This window comes from Gambusia affinis, linkage group LG08 (genome assembly GCF_019740435.1).
Source record: "Gambusia affinis linkage group LG08, SWU_Gaff_1.0, whole genome shotgun sequence".
In the NCBI taxonomy this organism is placed as follows: Eukaryota; Metazoa; Chordata; class Actinopteri; order Cyprinodontiformes; family Poeciliidae; genus Gambusia; species Gambusia affinis.
The window spans coordinates 11,821,727-11,845,367 of record NC_057875.1 but is presented as its reverse complement, the minus strand read 5'-3'; the positions used below and the strand labels follow the sequence as shown (position 1 = coordinate 11,845,367).

The 23,641-nt window shown below is 39.7% G+C and overlaps 1 protein-coding gene across 2 annotated transcripts in view; it reads right to left on the bottom strand.

Moving 5' to 3' along the window:
* The window catches only part of frmd4a (FERM domain containing 4A), a 91,691-nt gene extending 68,746 nt beyond the window's left edge, over positions 1–22,945 (bottom strand). Inside the window, exon 1 of one of the 2 annotated variants that reach the window (XM_044124293.1) lies at positions 22,724–22,945. In XM_044124293.1, the coding sequence (XP_043980228.1) occupies positions 22,724–22,756 (33 nt within the window). In that variant the 5' untranslated portion in view covers positions 22,757–22,945. Of the gene's footprint in view, positions 1–6,182; positions 6,268–22,723 lie in introns of those variants that run through there. The other variant, XM_044124291.1, reaches the window with a different exon arrangement.
* Positions 22,946–23,641: the final 696 nt, after the last annotated feature.

The following is a 23,641-nucleotide window of genomic DNA, read 5'->3' as shown; positions in this document are numbered from 1 at the left end:
GCAGCCTCCCATGTTCCCTTCCTCTGAGTAAGAACCCCAAGGCTTTATGGCTACATGCTTTGATGTGTGTCAAACATGGGCTCAAACATACATTTTGCTGAGGTGTAGCGACAAACAGATAGGAATAAAATAATCTGCAGTGGTAATCCCCAGCAAGCATTATTTATTCAACACCATGTCCTACATCTGTGAGTGAGTGACTGACTGTGGCCTACATGAAAAATATCAGAGGGGATATTTATAAACTCGGTCTGCACACAGACAGAACTCAGAAAAGACAAACTGAAGTGGAGGAGAAAAAAACAAAACTTAAAACAATGAATCATTTCTGCTTCTTTGTGGAAAAAACTGTTTCTTGAAGAAGTTAAAAAAGATCTCAACAAAGACCAATTCCTGCTGCTGTTCTACAGAGGTCATAGGATTACAAAATTCTGCATAGTTTATATGCAAAAAAATAAAAAATAACCAAACTGGTTTCACCTTAGTGGTGACACAGAAAAACATCCAAAAGCTGCAGAGTTTTCATTTGCCTTGTGCACAAAAAGCAGTTGTCCTCAAAATGAACCTTGAGCTAATAATAGAGAGAAGACATGCAGACACAAACAGACAATAAAAGAAGACAAAGGAATTACTCTCTAAATATGAGACGTGTTAACGAGGGGGGGAAAAAGCTGCTGGATTGTTTGGGTTTTATTTCTGCCTTGTATCTGCTGAGTCTTTGTTTGTAGCTGTAATAATAAGATGCAATGGTTCTAAACTGTGCCATTCTGGAACTGTTCTGCATTAATTTACCCTGATAACTCTGCCTGCCTCTGCCCACGGCTGGCTGACTCATCCAGCTCCTGATTGCGTGTGTGTGTGGGAGTGAGTGCGTGTGTTTATGGAATTGCCCTATAGTTAGACTCTGCCCATCACAATCAGGGAAAGACGGGTGCGGGGGGTTGAGCTAAATGTTTGCATTTCGAACCTCCACAAATTGCAAAGTATTGCGTTACGGCAACATTGCGAGGGTAAGAGATAAACAGTTCAATCTTAACAATTCCACCCCAAGAGTGTAATTCAATTCATGCTCACTGTACATCTCCATTTGTGCTCTTTAGCTCCATGTTGTTTTTTTTCCTCTGTCTCTACAGACCAAGATGAGCAGTAAGAGGGGGCCTGCCACCCTTTTATCAGTCCAGAACCAATCAATATGACTTCTCCGCAGGGGTGCTTCCACTTCAATTACCATCCTCGAACCACCGTCTGCATACGAAGGCATTGGAAAGACGTTTACAAGCTCAGAAACGGTTGCAGATAGGCTGCGAGGAATCAGGGACATGTGTGTGACTAACTGTAAAATCTAGGACAAATTTTTATTTTTTTATTTTTGGAGATTTGCTGTATCTCTGGGACAGGTTGTCCTGGTCAAATTCTGTCGCTCACGGCTCACATCTGCTCACCCACACATCGAGACGAATGTGTGGCTGAGAATCAGGGTTTGCATTTTTGCTGCTGTATCTCTCAGAGTGATTTGACATGTTAGACACTGATGACAACAAAATGAACTGATACTGAATGTATGGTGTTTATAACTTTGATATGGCTTTATAGGGCCTTGACTCACACTCCCAAATCATGCAGCCATCTATGCCTTATAATAAAATTAGAATATTTCATTCCAATAGGAAAATCAGCACTCTATTATGTTGGTAGCTGCAGATTTGAATGGTGTGCTAGATGTGCTTTTGCCCCATTGAATAGAATTCATAGCTTTGAATTATTCATACCAGCTTACTATAAAGCTGGTGTGTGTGTTGGGCCAGTTAAATATCAGAATCTAAACTGTGCAGGTAATAAAAATTAAAAGATTAATGATCATAGCCAAATGGTTTCTGGATACGCACATGAAAAAAGATGAAGCTAACCCTTATTCTCTTTTCACTATAGTCAAATCTGATTGATTCTATGACCATACCTCCTTTTCCAATATTAAAAGTAACGGTAATTAATCATATTTAACGCATTCACATATTGTAATTTAAGTCAGTCAAAAGATAAATTAGGCAAAAAAAAAAAAAAAAAAAGAGAATTACTTTTGGCAAAAATGCTTTGGGTCATTTTTTAAAGAACAGTAATAATTCTAAAATTGTTACTGTTTTAATTATGGTTAAAATTTTAACCATAATTTTAATGATTAGAATTAAAATTATGGTTAAGGTGAAATGTTTTTGTAAGACAAAAATCAGATTTAAAACCACAGAAGGGCATCATTCTGAAATACCGGATGATGATGGTAATGTTTTTCACTACTCTGTTCTCTGTTTCAATCTTATAGACCTTGCATTCGCACATCAAGTAAATTCAAAGCATGGTGTCACAATGCACAACCAGAATGACTGAAGGGGTAGTATTATGTATTTTCTAGGCACATTGTGCCATTTTATAGCACAATCAAGTAACTATGTCACCTTCAGATGTTATAAATGCTGTGTATAAAAAATATAACCAAAAAGCAATTTGACGCCTTAAAATTGGTTTCCGCCTCTTTAAGAAGCTCCTGCTCTTTCCGCCACTCCCCCTTTAGCACATCATCACAGCAATTGTCCTTCATTAAGCCATGTACTCCAAAGTTTAACCCTGGAACCTCTCCTATTTTATTTCTACATGCTATTCAATGCTATTCAAACAATGATAATGCTATTCAAACAAGCTTGACTTAAATATCGTGTTTTCTTGTCCTTCCCATTTTGATAAGTGGACTTCTAGCAAAACGTTTTTAAACACTATTCCCAAAAGGACAAAGAATAAATAAGTAAGTGTTTGAGTTACATTTATTTCACATACATTTGGGCCAGGAAAATGAATTTTATTATTATTTATGAAAAATATGACAACTGGCCACCAAAGAAAGTGAGAGAGTAAGGCAGCAAAAGATCACTGCACTATATTTATTGGCAGAACAAATCTATTACATAACCTAATTTTCCTACACAAGTCCCAAAGTCAATAGCCACTACGCCACATGAATAGCAGCATGGTAAAATCAGTATAATTAAGTGCTTTACACATCTGGGTTGCGAAACACAGCTCAGACCTCCACACTGTTTTAGCGTCTGACATAGTGAATTCTCTCTAACACCACAGGCTCTTACAATCTCTCGCAGAGATGTAAGCTCCAGAGATGCTGAAAAAGAAGGAACAGCGAGGCAAAGAGCAGAGCAGTACAGCTGTGATGGCAACAATCCCATCCAGCTGAGGTCTTTTTCTGCCGGAGCAGACCAGGGGGATGGGAATGAGTGAGAGAAGCCATGTTCAGAGTCGCCCCCCAGGCCTTCACCTCATAGGAGATGTACAGGAAGATGACTGGGAGGTTGCAGCGTTTGTTGGGGGTGCGAGGAGCGGATTCAATTAAACTACATACGGAATGAATGCATCTTTAATAGAGCTGCTTCATTTCCCGATGTGACTGTCAGCCTTTGTGTGTGACTGCGAGGCATGTTCGGAAAAAAGGAGGTGCCACCTCCCTGTTTCTCCGTTTGTCGTCCCCTCACAGCTCTGCGGATCGGCAACACAACACAAAGCAGCTTTGGCAGCGGGTGAGATGACGTCACCTACTGGCATTTTACAGCAAATGATCCAGTCAGCGGAAACAGATCCTGTCATTATTTCATTCAAGTCAAAGGATGCATTCATGTCATTTGGTGGATAATGTTTCTTGAAACATGTTATTTCATTTTAACTTTGCTGTACAGAACACACAGATCTGACCTTTCACCTGGAAAGAACTGCTTCTCCCTGGGAAGCAGTTCTTTCCAATGACTATGTCCTTGGACAGATGAAAAATGCTTCAGTTACATTTACTTCATTGAAATGTGTGCCAGTAAAATCACTTTTGAGTCAGTTCAAAAACATTTTTCTTAATGTAATTTCTCCCCCCCTGATATTAAAAGTTATATTTTTCCACATTTAAATGTGAGAAAATTTGGTACAGCCATAAAACATCCAGTTAGAAATGTGGAAAACACACAAAAAAAATCCATAATTAGGTAGCTATAAATATATATGGTGTTTTAGTGAGCATAGGAAAAAAAAATTAAACCACTTTCCTTTTTTTTTTCAGATTCAAACATAACATATCTCCCATGTTGCCCCAAACCTGCTTCTGATTGACTCACCAAGAGACTTTCTCTTTTTGAGAGAAAGTCCTCACCTGGTTGAATAGGCCTAATCTTTTTTTAGTAATATCTGATTTCTGTATGCTACATTTGTATATTGTGGTATGAGACTGATACTGAAGTTACAAAATTAAAATTTTTTGATAGATGATGAGACTGATAGATACATGACAATCAATGCAATCAAACGTAATCTAATCCTACCAGAGCTGATGGATTTTCTCTCTTAAGTATTCCACTAGTGAAGTATTTAAAATTTTACAGGGATGTAATAGAGTCCATAAAAAAATGTCTGTCTTGAGATAAAAATGGATTTACTACAAATTCCTACTGAGACAACACAGCAGTGACACACTTTTCTTGTTGTAAGGCGGGCTGCAAAGGAAGTTCTTTCCCTCTCCACCTCTCAGCTCTCCTGATTCATTCATATGCAATGGTGTGCTAATGAAAATTGCTGTGCACCCTTGGATATAGCCATGTACTGCTGCTGCTGCTGCTGCTGCTGCTGCTCTGAGCCAATGAGCAGCAGCAGCAGAGATATAGGGCTTGGGGGTTCCTCTCCGCTGGAGGATGGAGAATCGCTGTCATTATTCTAATGACCCTTAATATTCCTCGGTTTCACACAGTTAGAGTCAGAAATACTCTAATCTGATTTTTTTCCTCCCCCTGTATATACAGTACATATTGGGGGAAGGGTAACTGTGCCTTAAAACGCCCCAAAATGTTAACATTTTCATGAAAATTAGATGTCTGCCCCAAGAAATGGTCTGTTGGTAAGCTTTCCCATAATGGTTGTTAATTTTCCCTGCTTTAATGTGATGGTTCACTAAAATGAGCTCATCTCTTCATCCGTGTGTGCATGTGGGTGGGGGTGCGTGGGTGTGTGTGTGTGTGTCTGCCATATGAGTGTATGTTGATCCACCAGACTGAAAAGGTTACGTGAAATTTGAATATTTCTCATTTAAGTATGCAAAGTGGGCAGATAAGCATCTGCTTTACAGCCTTTTTCAACAATTAAAACAAATAAATAAATAAGCAATCTAATTAGACAGGAAAAGCCGAAAAAATAAGCATTTCTGTTCTTTCCATGTCACAAGCAAAGCACGAATAATCCAAATCCAGTTGGTAAACGCTAATCTTTATCGCATTGGTTGTAAATCATCAGTTAAATGTGCGAAAATGGCCAAATCTCCAAAATAGGTTGATGGATTGGAGCATCAGATTTCTGCATACATATATATATGTATTTATATATGCATACATGAAACAGTGACATTTCAGCCCTGTGCAGCAGAGGATTGAATGCTTGCTAATGCGCACCAGAGGCTCAACACATCTGAGGAATAAGGGTAGATTACGGTTGCTTCCAACAGATGCTGGTCCCTGTAAACAATGTTAAAGGCAAACAGCAGCTTAACGACAAAACTCATTACTGCAGCCGGGTACATCAAAGCGAGCGGGTGCTCCACTGTTACCAAGCCCGCAAATGTGCCTGAGCAGAGGTAAACCACACAAGGCTCCACAAATAAATGTTTCTGGATATGGAGGGGTGGGAAGGTGCACTTGGTGCGCCCAAATGTTTCAGAAACCACCAGGGACAGAACAATCTCCCTCTAACCATGACTCTCACATTCAATTTCATTGATCTTTTGTTATAAATTTCATGTTTGTTTCCTCACAAAGTTTTAAACTTGCGGGACTAATCCTGTGCTGACTCATGTGTTCATTAGGACATTCATTGCAGGCTGGATTGCTGGTTTCATCCCAGATCTTCTTATGCACAGGAGCTGCATAATTAACCATCTGAACTTTTTTTTTCTTCCATGCCAATTATTGAGCAAACATCTGGATGAGGCAGGAGCATATGTTGGCCTCTGGTCTCTAGATACAATTAGGAGCTGGAGAGATTATACGCATGAAGTACAGAGAGATGCTAGACGAAGGATGGCAAATTTAATCTAATATCACTTGTTCAAAGTTAATAAAACAGTAAAGGATGTTAAAAGGAAATGAAGATTAACTTACAAAAACGTCCAACAGCATGTGTTCCAGGGTCACTTCTAGGTCTTCGAGACGAGCTGCTAGAGTCATCTTCGTACCGTTTTTGATTTTGCAAAAAGTTCTCCTTTCAACTTTGACTTTAAAGAGCTATCTGACCTATTACTCTTTTGCTAAAAAACTAAAAATTTGAGCTTGAAATTAGTCTTAAGGGTTAAACCATTTTAGTCACAAAATTCAATTTCTGCAAAGAATTGTGCCATATCAGCTTCTAATTATCTCTGCTTTCTTTCTTTCTCCCAGGAGAGATTCCCAAATGCAGCTGCTCCAAACCAAATCCGATCAGCGAAACATATCTGTCTCCTGCAATGTTGGTTCCAAAACCTGGCTATGTTTCAGTCAGCGCTCCAAAGCTGGGTGAGGGTCCCGTCACAATGCTTGATCCGTTTCCTGAACAACTTACGACTAATGATGACGAAAGGAGTCAACCTAGATTACTTTTTAAAGTTCTAAATCTGAGTTATGATCCATGACTGAGATGACGACACGCACAAGTTCCTGTCAGAAGAAGGGCAGATCTCTCTATTCCTGTTAGGATGCACAGTGGAACGAGACTGATGGAGCAGCATAGATAACGGGGGGGAAAGGAATATTCTGAGAAGCAACTTCCTGAAGTCACGTGTCCCATTAGGTTTTTTTTCCCAACATCTTTTAGCCTTACATTTTTTGACTTGCTTACACAGTAATGCCCACCCCTCTTTCCTTCTATCTGTCTCCCTCATGTCCCTTTGCCTTTTTCGGGTTTCTGTCCACAGTGCACTTCTTTGTTTTGAGGGTGAGCCTGAGGCAGCTGATGCACAGTTCTGGGTTCTCTTGGCTGGGGTCATCCTCTCTAATACTGGGCCCCTCATCAATGGGCCTTTGTGGCATGCTCATTAAGGCTTGGCCCTGGTTGCTGAGGCTCCCACAAACACACCAATACAGAGAGAACAAAAGCGATATGGCCTGAATCGATGCCTGGAAGCTTATGTAACAGTAGCAGGGAGGGGCAGGCAAGGGATGCTAGACAGGGCATGTGGAGTAGAGAAGTGATTGGGAGAAAGAAGAGTACTAGGCAAAGAGCATGACGATGCACTATGGAGGGGATTTGGCTAAATGGGAGGAAAGAAAAAAAAGGGGCAGAAGAAGGAAGCAGGGGGACGAAGGATGTTGACAGGACGTCTACAGAGAGGGCTTGTTTTTGTTTTTCTGGAAAGTGCTGGTGGAATGTAACCCCCCACCCCCAACTAACATGACATACAAAGGGGAAGAAACAGACTGGCTGAAGTCTAGCTGGGCTGAAGTAGAAAACAGGATATGAGAGTAAAGAGAGAGGAACTGAGTGACTGCATTGACATGCATGCAAGATACCAAGAATTCAGAGTGCTGAGGGGAAATCAGAAAATGGATTCATGCTGTTAGTGCGAGGTTCTCAGATTGTCATTGCACAGTGACTTAAAATACAATTCATGCCACATTTTCACATTTTGTGATGTACAAGTCCGAGTTTAAGTATTGTTCATTGTGATTTTAGGCAATAAATAAATGCAAAATATTGAATCTCTGCAAAGGGGAACTATTTTTCCCAATTTCAATATTTTTATGGACAAAAATCCCAAAAGTGTGCTATATACTTATTCTGCTACCCCACCAGAATCCCCAAAGTTTTTTTTAAATATATATATACTAAAGCATTTTCTGTGGCAACAAAAGCAACAAAACATGTACAGAAAAGGTAGTGATTAACAGCTTACGTATTATTCATTGCATTCCTAGTTTAACAATTTTTAAAAACTCCTTCAGTCCACTCCTTCTGTTTCATCTCTTTTCATCTCTTGTCAACCTTACTCTTTTCCCAGCACAGGCCTTATCTGACAGCGACCTTTGACCTCCCACCCCTTACAGCTGTGAGGTCAACAGCCACTCATCAGTTCTCAGATCAGTTCTTAGCACTCAGAGCAGAGAGGTGTGTCAGAAGCTTCTGTGCAGCCATGACTCAGTGCACCCTTTAGGACACACACACGTACACGCCGACACTGTAATACACACCATTTGGTGTTAACGAGAATACATCCATCAGTTCATTGCTGCCCTCAGGAGGCTTTCCCGTCTTCCTTATGTTTCTCTTATTGCTGCTTGCTGTGAATATGTAACAACCAGCCATTAAGAACTGAGAAATATCCCTCTAATTCTCATGTGCACGGTGCTCATGCATTGTTAATACCGTGTTTTACGTCGTGAAGATGGACAGTATGCAGCCACTAAGACATGTGCGGGGGATAGAGCGTGGATCATGAAAGCAGACAGGAGCACAGGGAGCAGCAGGTAGCTTATCCAAACCGGCATTCATCAGTAGTGAAGAGCTTAACCCCCAACAGAGCTCCTAGATAGGACAGCATGTCCCAGTGTGACTTCTGCCTTGGAGTGGTGAGGGTTAACCCAGATTTCTGTCTGTAATCCAGACAGTTTATATGGTGATAGGGGAAGAAAGTGGAAATGAAAAATGAGGCTGATTATTTTAGAGGCGTCTTGAATAGAAAATACTTAAACTGCATTTGTGTAGCCATATGTTAATGCACATGAGAATCCTTTTAAAACTATTGGCACTGTCACCTTGCAACTCTTTATGTAATTAGCCATCACAACGTCCAGCAAACATGGATAACACAGATAAAAATCTGAAGTGTGGAAGGTGAGCCTCATGTCTTTTTTGAAACCTCTAACTAATATTCTCACAGGATTCATATTGATTTAACTTCCCACTACGCTGAATAGTTTCCCTGACGTTGCCGAAAAGAAGTGTCTCTTCAGCAATGTTAATCGTTAGTTGCTCCCAGCATAATTTTTTTCTATTGAGGATGGGAAGTATTTCACATAGAAAAATATGCTGTTTTCAATATAACCCCAAAAGCTCATTTTTGCATCCATCTGACCAGAGGTTGTTCTTTCATTATTGGATCTCTTCTACGGCTTTTGGCAAAATGCAAAGGGAAATTTTTATGACAGCAACCTTCTTTTTGACACTCTTATATCAGAGTAAAAGATACAACTGTACACTCTTTTTAACCATGAATCTATTTTTCTTCCACTTCACAACCATGAGCTGAAATCCTCAGATCAAACAATTTATAGTTATAATGTGACAACTGTATTTACACAGTTGTGGTTGACAATTTGCTTATTTGCTGTTAGATATATTTGATACAGATGAACGTTTAGCATCAGGAATCCACACTTGATCATCATCTCATGTTATTTATACACAATATACAATACAATATGTCACAACTACCCTGTAACAACTTGCAGTAGCTTAAAATGATCTTACTGGATTCGCCGCCTTGGGATCAATCATGCTGAGGAAGCCGAGATCTGAGACGTATTTCCATTGTTTGCCGTCACCAGATTCCTCCTGAAAGCCGACTGTCCCAGTTATCCAAACAGGTCTGAGAACATGAGAACTGTGACCACCACAGCAGCTCATGCAGTGCATGTCAGCCGTGTTATCGCCCCAACAAGCTTCTTTGATTGTGATTCATACTAAAAGCTACGAGGGCACTTTTCCCCCTTAAATCTAATTTTCAGAAAGAGAGGAGAGCGCCGATCTGGAAGAGTCTGATTGATTGTGATGTCCACCTGGTGTGGAAAGTAGGGATGTGTGTTAATCAAATTCTTGGATGTCTTCCAAGTGATTTCAGCTTGCACACACCCAACCACATGCACACACGCACACACACACATAGATGCTTGAAGATTGTATCTACTCAAGACATGTTGATAAATCCTCTTAAGCACCTGTTCACATCTAACTGTGAAAAGGTTTACTGTGGGTCTTCAAAATGGAAATGCTGGTGCTAAAAATGCTACTCTTGCAAACTTGAAAAACTTTACGGAGCCATTGGGTGGAATACTGTGAACAGTATCTTTGACAAACATATTGACAAACAAATAATTCTGCTCTACTATCGACTATAATTCTATATTTTCCAGTTTTTACATTGTTATACCATTTTTGTTTGCCTTATAGATTGTAGGACACCAAGTGGGGATGAAAAAGATTCTGCTTAGTCATTCTCTGTGGTGCTCTTTGTAATTTGAACCTTGCTGTGTCACCCTGCATCCCAGATCTGTCATTCCTGATTACCGGTGAATGGTTGCTGCTTCTTTTACAAAGATATGTAAAGAGATGGGTGCAGGTGCACTCTTCCATTTTACGTCAGCCTTCCTTGGGATTTAAAAAGACATGTTCATAAACAGTTTAAAAACAAATACTTATCCTTCTTTTCATTAGCAAAAGTGCACAGCTAATAAGAAATAGTTCTTGTCTCATTCATTAAATATTTATTTAGAATTTATATAATATTTTTCTATTTGGATTTTATTTTTATTAATTTTACTTCACATTCTGATCAGATCTAGTGAACTGTGGAATAACTGTGAGTATTGAGTATTTGTCAGGTCAGCCAGTAATAATGTGCCACAGCAAATGCAAACCTTGACGAAGACCAAGCTTGGCCACAATATGTTGTTCAGTATTCAGTTTGGTCGAATTACCATGTGAAATAAAGGCACTTAAGATATTTTTCCATCGATTTAGTAGTGCACCGTTAATCAGTTTTATGGGCACTTGCTGTTTCCACAGTAGGAATTGTTTTCTACTGAAAGCAGGAAGTGTCCCGCATTGCCTACAAATGGATGTATTCAAAAGAAAGCTGATTAGTTGTGGTGTATTGTACCACCAAAGGCATTTAAACGTTGAACCTGTTTTATCGAGGGATCAGCTTTTACAACAAAATAGCAAACCATGTGAAAACCGACATATTGAGTTTCACTGATTTCACAGAAAAAATATAGATAGCAGCTTTAAAAACCAGGGCAACCAAAGGATAGCATGAGACAAAAACCAAAGTTTAACTTTAAATATATAAACATGGTCTAAAAAATACAAATATGCACGCAACTTATGTTGCTCTAACCTTATCTTTATCTCCCTTATGCTGCACAAGCCTCTTTCAGCAGAATGAGTGCATGTTTGAAAGGTACTGAGCACACAGAATGCGACAGAGGCATATTTCAGAGGCTGGTTGTGTGGAGGCACTGGATTGAGTCACGCTCCAGCATTTTCTGCCCCAGTAAACCTAGCCCACTTTATCCTGTGCTGAGGAGGCTTCCCAGCCTATAACATGCCCAGAAATAGACACAGCATAGAATCTATTTCCGAAAGGAAAAAAACCCAGAATGTCAAGAACTATGTTAAAAAGGCCCTGATGGCTGCATGCAAGTCTTCACAATCTTTAGGACTTACAATAGTGTGTAAATTGCTTACTTGCTTTGAATGTGAATCCTGTAATTTTCACACAGGACAGGAAATCTGATTTGTAGCAGTGTGAACCATGAATATTAGATGGTTTTGTTACATATTAAAACTCTCCAGATCAGATGACTGTATGAAATGACTTATACATGATCCCGAGCTTTGTTTACATTTCTGTGTTCTATTATTATGGATGGAATTTCCTTTAAGTTGCTAAATTTGTTAGATATTTGTGGACCAAGACGTCCCTTTTTTCCATGTCAATCAGCTCTAAAGTTTTTATTTAAACTTTACAATAAATAATATTAGTGCTAGGTCATTGTTTCCTCATATGATGAATAGTTCACATTTTTAAGATTTTTGTCTCATGCTGTCCTATAAGCAGGATGCAGCTGTTTGTGAACTCTCCCTTTTATAGACAAAGAATCAGTATAATCTCATCTTCCAAAGACAAACAAGCACAATTAAGAGGTTGCACCTGCACACATCCCCCAACACTGGAGGAAATGCATTTCCTCCATTTTTGACCAAGACGACATGAAATACTCATTCTAATCCTTAATGTCAGAACCCTTCTGCACACTTTCTCCCTGGGGATGCAGTAACCCAAGCCAGACTGCTGTAGCTCCACCTCCTGCTTGAGGCTGAAGGCTAAGCTGCTTGTTACTGTACAGATGGGCCCCACACCTTGGACAGGTGCGGCAGCTCCTCAGCTGCCACACAAACCAAGGCTGAACCCACTCAAGCTTGTTGTCTTTGTTGACCTGCTGAGAAGGGAAGTGGAAGGGGGAGGAGAGCCTCTGGGGTTCAAGGAAAGGGAGAGGTAATTTGAGCAGTGCATCTCTACCTCTTGACACTACCTCAGGCCATTATTTTTGTCCTTACATGAAGCTTTTTTTTTCTAAATTGAAACTGACAGTTCACCACTAGTCTGTGCATTTCAAGCCATAACTTTGGTCTCATTTGTGTCTCTGTACCTTGTAGGTAAAATAGATTGAATAATGCAGGATGTCGAACTTCATCGAGTTCGGGATGGAGGGCTGGCGGGCCCCCTGAGGAGTCGGTCCCTGTCTGCTAGACAGACCAGTTATCTTCCACCCTTCTCTTGTCTTTGTCCTTTCTGTGCCTTTTTGTCTACAGCACAACAAAGAGATGCAGTGACTGACAGGGTTTGAACATCTCCACGTTAACATCTTGCCTCTTCATGCATTTCACCAAATATTTACAGTGGTTTGCAAAAGTATTATGGACTATAGTTTTGACTGATTGGCTGATTGATTAAAAAAGTCATCAAAACTATTAAGGAAGAAAAGCTAGCATCCCCATTTTAAAAAAGTAATTGCCCCCATGACCTCTTTCGTAAATCAAATATTAATTGTGATGATCAACTACATATTTTAGCTCAATAGCCACACCCGGTCCTGAATACTGCCATTGATGTAGAATCAAGAAATCACTTTAATAGTAAGAGTCTGACAAAATGAAGAATGCTGAGAGATCAAATCAATAGAAAAACAGATAAGAATCCCAGGTAAATGTGAAAAAGTCGTTGCACCCTGAACCTAAAAAATGGGAGACATTTAACAGTTTGGAAATCATTACAAAGCCATTTCAAAAGGTGCTGGGGACCCAACAAACCACAGTAGGTGTCATTATGCACTAATGGATAGACTATGCAACAGTGGTGAACGTTCCTAGTTGTGGGAAATTACTCCAGAAGGGCTCTGATGGCTCATCATGGAGGTCAAAAAACATGAAAAGCTCTGCAGGTCCCACATACCATAGGCTCAGTATTCATGACTCAAAGATAGGAAAAACACTGGACAAAAAAAATAGTATCCTCGAGAAACTGGTTGAACATCACAGAACATATTGGCTCGACTCGTTCTTGGATCATACAGGACAATGATCCGAAGCACAACAGCCAGTCAGCCTGAATAGATTTAAAACAAAACAAAGGCCATGCTGGAAAACCATCCAATGTGTCTGAAATAAATCTATGATGTAAATGACTTGGTGCTGTTTAGAGTGGCCCATGCAGTTATTAGGTTTATTAGGTACAATGACCCTCTTCCATTGGGTTAGGATAAGGTTTTAATGACTTTTTTTGCTTTATAAATGACAAGGGTAATCCTTAAATCCTTAAGCTATTCTTAACTGTAACCTGTAATATATCTTCACTGCCTGCTCAGTCGTGCCACATGATGTACTCTTGCAGCTTCACTTACACTTTACCATGACTTAAAAGCAGATTTTTGTATTTACTTCAGTTATACTAGCTTGATATGAAAAATCATTTGATCTGAAAAATTTATGAGACGAAAAGAACAAACAGATTCGATCTGCAAGGGTGAGATATTTGTTCTTATGTACTTTTGTTGATTGGAACAGAACTATTCCTTTTTTTTTTTTTTTTTAAAAAGAAAGAAAAAAACTGAACAAAAAAACAAAACAAAAAAATTAGCAAAGGGGTTTCATAAAAAATAAAGGAGCGGTGGATGATGTCTGGGGGTGGGAGCATGGGGGGTATAGCCCTTTTAATTGCCCCTCAAGTCGACAGCAGGAACAATAGGAAGGCCACTCAGTCACTGACACAACTCGTAATTATTAATCAAGCTCAGCTTTTAACATATGCTCCCCCTTTCAATGTATTAGCCCCTCTTTTTCTCTCTTTCCCTTTATTTCGAACCTTCACTCGCTGCTCTTTGTGTGTTTCTTGGACAGCCGGAGGAGCAGGATGAGGTCATTAATTATATACCCACCAGATCCCTGGTCGCCACGCGCACCTTTTTCTGTCGCCTGATCCCTCTGCTTGTATGTCTGTGAGAGTTGCGATGACGAATGGGAGAAAATCCGCAGTTGTCTGGGTCTTCTGGGGCCAAACAGCCAGCACCCAAACACACCAGCGGACAACTGCCCATTAGAGCCAAAGGTCTAGTTTATTGTCGTCATTTATCATAAAGGACACAATAAAGAGAAGGCAGGCTGCACCTGACGGTAGCAAATCGTAACCTATATGAGGAACCCTTCTACCCCATTCTGACCTTCTCATTGCAGCCATGAGGTGACTCTGACAGCTTTGTCCTTACAGGAGGAGCTGCAGGAAAACAAACACCACTTTAGCCACAGGCTCCAAAGGACCTGATCTGCATCAGCTGGTCATTCAAGCGCTAAAACTCATTATTCACAGGACCCTTAGGCAAAGCAAATAATGACATCTTGCAGCGCCCTCTGGCGGTCTGAGAGGAAACAACAGCTGACAGAGTATTCTTGAAAAGGGGAATGCATTCAGTTGGCAGGCAGCTTTGCCATTTAAACACATAAACGCATTTAAGAGCTGTTGACATAAAAGGGCATAAGCTTCTATGTGGGGTTCACAATCTTTTACTTTTATTTGATGGATTGTTACAAGAATTAGTCTAAGGATTTCTTGTGTCTAAAATATCTACTGGGCATTGCAGTGCTTTGTATCAAGGATGTTTTTAGGTAATTGTTCCACACAAAGTAGCTTAAGCTCAATTATTGAATGGAGAATGTCTGTAAATAATTATTGTAAATTATTGTAGCAGGTTTTTATTTGGATTCAGGTCAAGATTTTGTATTAAATGAAATTGCTTTGATTGAAATCATTCCATTAACTGTAGCTTTGACTGTATAGTTCTGTAAGTGAATCTACAGGTCAGTCTCACATCTTTTACAGCTGAAACAGGGCTGTATTGTCCCTGGTGATAAGATACATTTCCAAAGCATAAGGCTCATCTTTCATTGTGAGCATGAAAGTTAAAGGCATGTTTAAAAACTGGGATATCAGACAACTTGGAAAGACAAAGTACATATAATCAGAGTGCATCAAACAACAACAGCTGCAGCAGTAAACATGCAAACACCTCTAGACATGTATTAATAGCCTTAGCAGCAGTGGCAGATGCTCACATCTGTTCAGAATAAAACCCACATGCATACATGTGCAAACCCAAAGACACACACGAGCACGAACTATAAATCTGACACACGTCACCTTTAATTGTTTTAACAAGCCATAACGAGAGCACAGAGGGTCAGAGACACATTTAGGATGATGCAAGTATCCCTGGGGAGGATGGATCAGCATCCGTCTGGCAACTGTGATTTCATATTTGGGTTTAATTCAGCGAAATGGCAGCTGTCTACACATGGGAGGGAGGTGGTAACAGGACATGTGGCAGCACTTCCCTAATGTAAGAAAAAAAGCAAAACAGGAAGTGTTGCCAGATAGGTAAAATACTGTCAGGCAGCAAGTCTGCAAACATACCAAATTTATCCAGAGGATGCAAAATGCAAAATTTGCTATGCGCTTCCACTGGAAATTTTAGTTTTCTTCTCCGACCAACTGTAGATGATCACTTTATCTGAAAGTCTCAGAGTTACTATTGCATTTTTCAAAAAAGAAAAAAATGATTATTTCTCTTCAGAGCTAACATCCAGCTGCAATCAGATTTATTTTCTCCTCCATCCAATCCATCCATCCATCAACCCATCCTTGAATTCATTCAACCCTGAAAAAACGACATTGATAAGATGTGTGATGGCAGCGTATGGGTCCATAAGTCTTAAGTCTGAGCCTGTAGACGGCACAGAGCATGCAAATGAAGCAGCAACACAAACGCATGTTTTCTGGATGCAGATCATTTGAATATGCCATGCATCTGAACAGTGTTCAGTGTCTCCATGACCAGTCATGTACAGAAGCCATAAATTAGTCATTAGCGCACCAGAGCATGAAAATTGTAAATGTAAAATGGGAACGTGGTGCTTTAGCTAAAGACGTTTTAATGAAACGAAGCTCTTAAAAGAAAGTACAATGTTGGGAAAAGGTTCAATATTTTTTTTATTCGTTTCAGAACATAAAATTGTTAAATTACAGATTCATTACACATAGAATGACAGCTCAGATCGTCAAAACCCCAAATTCAGTTTCTCAGAAAATTAAACCAATATTTACATTACCATGAAAAGGCAGTGCAAACAGCAGTGTCAGAGTAACTGATCATGCCTCCTTTTACATGAATTGCTACATCAACTTGTATTAGTATATGTGGAAGATATTAAGAAAAATAAAATGGTACACAAACAAAGATGAGTGTACTTTCAAACATGAAGCTTATTTTGATATTAATGCATTTACTAATCGGTATCCAAGCTTATTCTCTTCTGAACTGCATTTTTTGCTGCAGCAAGCTCCCTCTGTATATCTGAAAATAGCTGTAATAAAAATTACATGGTAAGTAACTCTATCTTTCAGGTAGAAGCTTCACCTGGAGGCAGTAAAACCGCACATTAAAGCCTATATCCATCCAGTGGAGACCATTAGTACAAAAAAAAATTACCCCTTTGTGGCTTTAAGTCTCCTACTTTACTAATTACGCTCAAAAGAACATGAAAGCCGGGAGCTAGAAACACTGCAGCCAGGGACTGAACCTGAGTCTCCATGGTGTGGGAGGAGTGATGGCAAGTTTGAGCTGGAGGCTGCATTTGTAATCATAATAGTATACCTCGCTTCATGTGATCAGGTCAGAAGTGGAACAAAGCAGTGGCCGCAGGAGACTGAATGTAGCTACATGTTGTGTTTCAAGTGATGAAGGTTTCCTGGATAAAAGAAGCTATTATGGCTCCATCTGATCATTCTCAAATTCCCTTCTTTGGGAAGACATTAACAAGTAGGCAGTGCGCTAACAGCTGCTGAACTCGTTGTTTAAAGGTGGCATTCACATTGTGACCATACTGGGCAGAAAATTCAAATCTGTGTCTTGAATGAGAGAAAAGCAATAAAACGGAAATCCAGTTGACTGAGAAGATAAAGAAAATGGAAATCAGTGGATAAAAGGAGTTTGTCTTTTCCTGTGTGCAATAAGCAATGCACAGGGAGCAAAACAAATATGTTAAAGATGAAAATGTCAATTTTTGGCAAAATTGCAAAATTCTACATTCTTCAATCTGACTGGATCATTCTCTATGTTGGTATTGGTAGCATCATGCTGTGGGGGGGGATTTTCTTCAGTAGGGACATGCAAGCTGATCTGGATTGATGAGAAGAAGGACAGAGCTACAAGCAAGAGAACGAATGATCACATTCTAGCGGAGTGGCAACTCTAAAAATACAGCCAGGGCTACACTGGAAGGGATCAGATCAAAATGTATTCATATGTCTAGAAGGACCAGGCAAAGTGCACCTAAGTCGACTTCAGACAAAAGTTCTGACAATTGCCTGGATTTGCTCTTTACAGATGCTCTGCATACAAGCTGACAGGTTCTTCAGTTTATTATTGTAAGATACATTAATGTTTGATGCTCTAATATAACAAAATGTGAAAATATTCAAAGACTATGATAGGAGTATAAAAGAGTATTTTCTGCATCGGGGTACCCTGGTCTTCTATTTGATCAACATTTATATTTATGTCACTTTTCTTGTAAATTTCTGTGTGTGAATGTGGCATTATAACAGCATTCCAGCATACAAAAAAAACAAAAAAACAACAACTTTGCAATTGCTATTCTCTCATGGCTGCCCTATAAAACTCTCCCTTGGGACAATCTATTTGATACAATTACACAGATAGAGCCAATGTACATAATGGGATTGGTGAAGGGCCTTTTAACACTGGCTATAACAGTGATACACTAAAATAAATGCTTTAATGCTTGCATGGGGTGAAGTTATCCATACTATTCATTTGTTTGCTTCCTTATCGGAAATTATTTAAAACTGCCTGAAGACAGACTGCGGTAAGCGAAGTGGAAAATTTGCACTCTTACAATTTCCACTGCTGCTGTCCTTCATGGGCTGAATTTTATCTTGGTTGATCGTACATTTTATGCTGCTTCAACGGGACAAAAGAACATTCGACATGCTTGACCCAGCAAGGTGCACACACGTACACACACACGAACACACCCATTCACGCAGACGTGATTAGAGAGGGAGTGTGGACAACAGAACACATTTTCAAACAATGTGAATGAAATGTGGAAGACCATTGTTTGTTTTTTTAACTTCTTTTGTCAGTATTGGTTGTAAATGGGGAACTATATTCAAAAGAGATATTAAGAAAATCAGCTACCGTTATGGAAAACTGTCATGACTTCAATGTATTTGACTGAGAATAGAATTGAAGGGTGAAATTGTAATTAGAAAAATATTTTTTTTTCCACCCGTATGAGCTGTACAAGATTCTCAAGCTTATTCAGTCCTGTTTATTCGGACACTAAATAAAATATACTGTAACAAGCTGCCCTCAGAGTTTGTTGAATCAGCAAATAGATTGTAATCACTTTCAATATAAACCTTCCTGTTTTGAAAATGCTGCAGAGCTTTGCTAGAAAACACTGGTCAACAAGCAGCAGCCAGAAGATGCTCAGCAAATAACCTGAAACAGAAATACAGCTACAACTTTTCAGACAGGAATTTGAGTCCCTTTGGCGTCTTATCCAAAACTAAAGTCTACAATTAAGAGGATAGTGTCTGAGATGACAGCTGGGACATGAAGCTCTATATTCAATAAGCATATGTGTGCGTATTAGTGTGTGTGTCCATGTCTGTGGGGCTGCGTGCGTGTGTGTGTGTGTGTTTGTTTGTTTGCACGTCGCCCAAGTGGCTCCAGCCACCAGACATCCTTCTGCTGTTTTCTTTGGCCTTTAAATGTTGCCAGATAACCTGCTGTGCATCAGCACATATGTGAATGTGTGTGTCTTAGTGTCTGAGTGCATCGCCAAAGACGATTCCACCTTCTGCGACAGACCCCCTACTCCACTAACTCTACCTTTTGTCTATAATTATTCTCATCTGAGCAGCGAGGCAGTTGGGATTCAAGGCCGTGGGTCTGGTCACTCTCTTTGTAGCTCAGTTTCTCTCCTCTCTACCTTGACCTTAACTCTCAGGACAAGCTGCCTACTTTGGAAATGAAGCACATGGAGGGTTTGATGCAGGTGGGAGAAGAGAAAGAGTGAATAAAATTTGTATTTCATTAAAATGAAAGAAGAGGAGGAGGCGTTATGGTGATTGTGACTTGCATATACAGATGAGAGACGCATGTAGATAAAGAGTCTATAGTTTAAAAAGCCTCTTTTGTAATCAAGCTCTTTTGTAATGACAGACACCAGAAGAAGTAACAGGAGATACTGACAGAGACACAGAGCAACAGAAAGAGAAGCAGCTGAATCTCTCTGATTGGAATGATAGAACACTGACAGGGTTAATCTCCAGATAACAACTCCCTATTGATTAGCGCACACACATGAGCCGATTAGAGTATTGATACACAGCACACACACTTACAGCCTACATGATCCCCAGAGAAGACTTTTCTGGAGCTTCAGATCCCTGTCCTACTGACCTATATGCATAAATAAGACACATGAGGGATTCCCACCAGGGGTCTCTTCTTTTCAAGGAAGTCTTTAGATGTTCTGTTTGTTTTGATCTACAGTTTCAAGATGTAAACAAGTCCTTCATGTTTACAGCAGAAATGAGAAGAGTGTGAAGTTAGGAAGAGAGACGTTATTAATGTATGTGCTGTAATTCTTAAAAGAAGGTTCTTATTATTCCTTGTTGTTATTATTGCTATATAAATAAGCGTGACGATAAAAGCAAGATCAAAAATGTTAATAATCAAATAGGGAATAGGAAAAGAAAAGCAAACAAAAGAAAGTCACAGAAATAATAATAATAAATTTACTGAAAGCAAAAAAGTCTCATGATTTATCCACAAAAACTAAAGAAAAACTCAGCAAGAGGTTATTTTTCTATTGTCACTTTGAGGTAAAAGTCAAGTGTGGTTTAAAGATGCCTTTCTGTTTGTCCTTCGGTTCAAAAAAGCATACTGCTGCACTTTTTTGTTTAATACAGTATACATTTAATGAACAGCAGCATTGCTCTTTGTCAACCTGTACCTCACTATTCCGCAGAGACAAAACATTCCTCTGTCTTATATGCAAATAGACCAATATGATGTTGCAAAACTTTGTAACTGCCATGAATTTGATGAAATAAAGCGTGCCACAATTAAAATTCATGTCCACTCTTGATACGTTCTTTCATCTCTGAAGCCAAGTGAAAAGGCATTAACAGAAGATTACGCAGGGCAAAGTTTGACAGACTCCTCTGTTTGATCATCATTCCCCTATTCGCAAATCCCCTAAACTCACTTTGATGCTAAGACAGAGATACGCGTATATCATCTACCAGTTATGGGAAGTTCATTCTAGCTGATGAAGATGAATCAAAAAATCATTTAGTTATTAAAAATGACTCGGATAGATTTTCCAGAAAGCAAAATCTGGCCAGAGTCGCAGACGGCGCAGTCTTGATTCCATGCCATAATACAGAAGCCAAGTCTATCTTCAGAAAAATGGAAAAACCCCTGCTAGCTCTTCTCTTTGGATTAGATGACGAGCCAATCTGCATACACCAATTATAATGTTCATATTACCTGCCAAAAGCAGGGCAAGGGGCAGACAGGCAGAAGGAGAGACAGACAGACAGGTGGGCAGACACGCTCAACTCTTGGCTTGAAAACAGGTGCAGTATGTACAGCACAGGAGTAGAGAAAAAGCTAGATTAAGACAAACAAACAAACAAGCAAAAAAATTGAAAAGGATCATGAGTTTTAGAGTTAAAAGAGGAGAAATGAGCAGATGGGGACCTTGCATGATACCTCACAAGGTTAAGGCTAAAGCAATACTATTTAGTATTTCAAGAATAAAATCTGAAATAATATACTAATAAAGGTGATTTTTTTTCCATTTAAATTTTTGTTTGAATTTTTTGTCAGAAGCAGTGAAAGGAGGGATAAAACGGGAACGGGAGACAGGTAGAGAGACACATGAAAGATAAAGCAAAGTTAAAATGTCTTTTTGATTTTGGGCAAGAATAAGGTGGCTAAAAGAGAAGGAGTATAGTAGAAGAAATACTGTAAAATGAAAAGCTCATTCTTTACAGTGAAAAGTTTAGATTACATTCATAAATCATTAAACACGGAACCTCTTGCAGTAGAAAGAAGAAAGAGACATGCTTGAATGACTTAATAGTTAGCATATCAACTGAATAAAGCTTTCTTCTGGTTAAAGGGGGAGATTTTCCTCTCCACTACTGCTACATGCATGGTTGGCATGAGGGATTGCTGCAAAGTCAATGGCACAAAACAAGCGATTGTCATGCTCATCCAAGAGGAGTGAATGCTGCAAATATGTGACTTAATGCAACCCTTGGATGGAAAGATGGAAAGCTTTTAAAACAGTTTTAATACAGTGAAGTTAATGCACCGTTTTATAAATGTATTGCTAGACTATTTCCTGGATTTTTGGGTTGAAACCCATTTCCAATTTTTTATCAGGTCTGTCCTGCCAGTTAAAATTTTCACCCAGTAGCAAACCATTTCAGATATTTTTACTCAGAAAAGGACCACTGTTGTTGATGCGACTCAATTGACAGGAGGTTTTGGCTTTTATTAATTTAATAACAAGGGAGACAAAATGGACTTTACAGTATTTTACAGTATTTTGATTGCTGAATACAATTGACAGGAGGTTTTGGCTTTTATTAATTTAATAACAAGGGAGACAAAATGGACTTTACAGTATTTTACAGTATTTTGATTGCTGAATACAGCAATCAAAACAGATCTGTGAAAATGACCAAATCCAACCTTTTTTCCGATTGATTGTTACTTTTCTAATTTTTTACTTCCTTTGCAACCCTTTCTATTGAGCTCTTGATGCTGAACACATCATCCCACTTACACCATTTTGGATGAGATGTGAGTCCCTAATACAGAGAAGGTCATATTGTACAAGAACAATAGTGAATCCTCACTTTCAGAAATTCATGCAAATCACTGGACAATCAGCAGCCAGTTCCTCCCTTGCACTCTTGTCTCCACTCCTTTTTGTCACTTGCCTAAATCCACAGGCCAGCAGCTTGTGCTGACTGGAGATGGGCACCACTTTGAAACACTGAGTCATTCTTTCAGAGCATTGCCTCCTTAGTCTTTGTATACTCACATACATGCAATCATTCACTGCTTGTAAACTGCATTTTGGATCTCTGTCTCCCGCGCACTGCAAACGTATCACCTTTTGCATCTCTCCAGACATGCCCTCTAACATTCGTCTTTTCGGTGACGGATTCTTATGGATGAAACAGTAGTTGCCATTTTCTGAAATTTCCGTGGTAACTCACCCTCGTCCTCATTGGAGACAGCAGTCCCTCCATAGCTGATTCGGTTGGTTCCGGTGGGGTTGCTGGGCCCCCTCAGCTGTGTCGGTGTATTATCCCAATCCGCAAATAGATCCTGTTAGAAACGCTGTCTCATCCTCTGAGCGAGCATCTCTTCTTCAGCTTCAGCTCTCTACCCACCCAGAGAGCCCAGCACGCTGACAGGCACACAGAGACTCTGTGTGCAATGTGGGAGTGTGTGCAGGCATATATGCACCCACACATCCACGCACACACACACACAGCACACACACAGGAGGCGAGAGGGCAGTGAGAAACTCCTGGTGCTTCTTTCTCTATCTCCAACCTGTCAGCAGATGTGTGATCCTACCCTGCAAACCTCTGTGCTGTTAATGTGCAATGTCCATAAAGGGTCTCTCTCTTCTCTCTCCCCCTGCCTCGCTAACTCTCCCTCGGTGCCGCCAGCTACATTTGTTCCATTCAATGTGTCAAATGATTGCAGGTCTTTTCTATTTTTTTTAGTCGTAGTGACCTCCGTCTGCTGGCTCTCTCTCTTCCCTCTTCCTTCTGTCCCTAACCCACTCAGTTAGTTTGTGAATCCTTCACATAGACGGTCAACTCCAAATTCCTGCCCAGCTTGAGAGGTGAGACAGAACATATGCTCATAGTGCCTGTGCATTTTTGAAAGTGATGGCGATAGACAGCAAGAAAAACAAGGAAAAAAAAAAAGAGAGGGCACTCTTTGGTCCACCATTGTCCCTCTAGACAATAGTGGCTCTTCATTGCTTAGCAACACGATCAACCACTATTCTCATAATAGACAAGGCATGAGTCACCAATTCAAATATTTAGACATTGTTTTGTTGCTTTCCAACCTGTTCAAAGTCACATATAGGCTTTCCCCACCAACACACGTCCAAT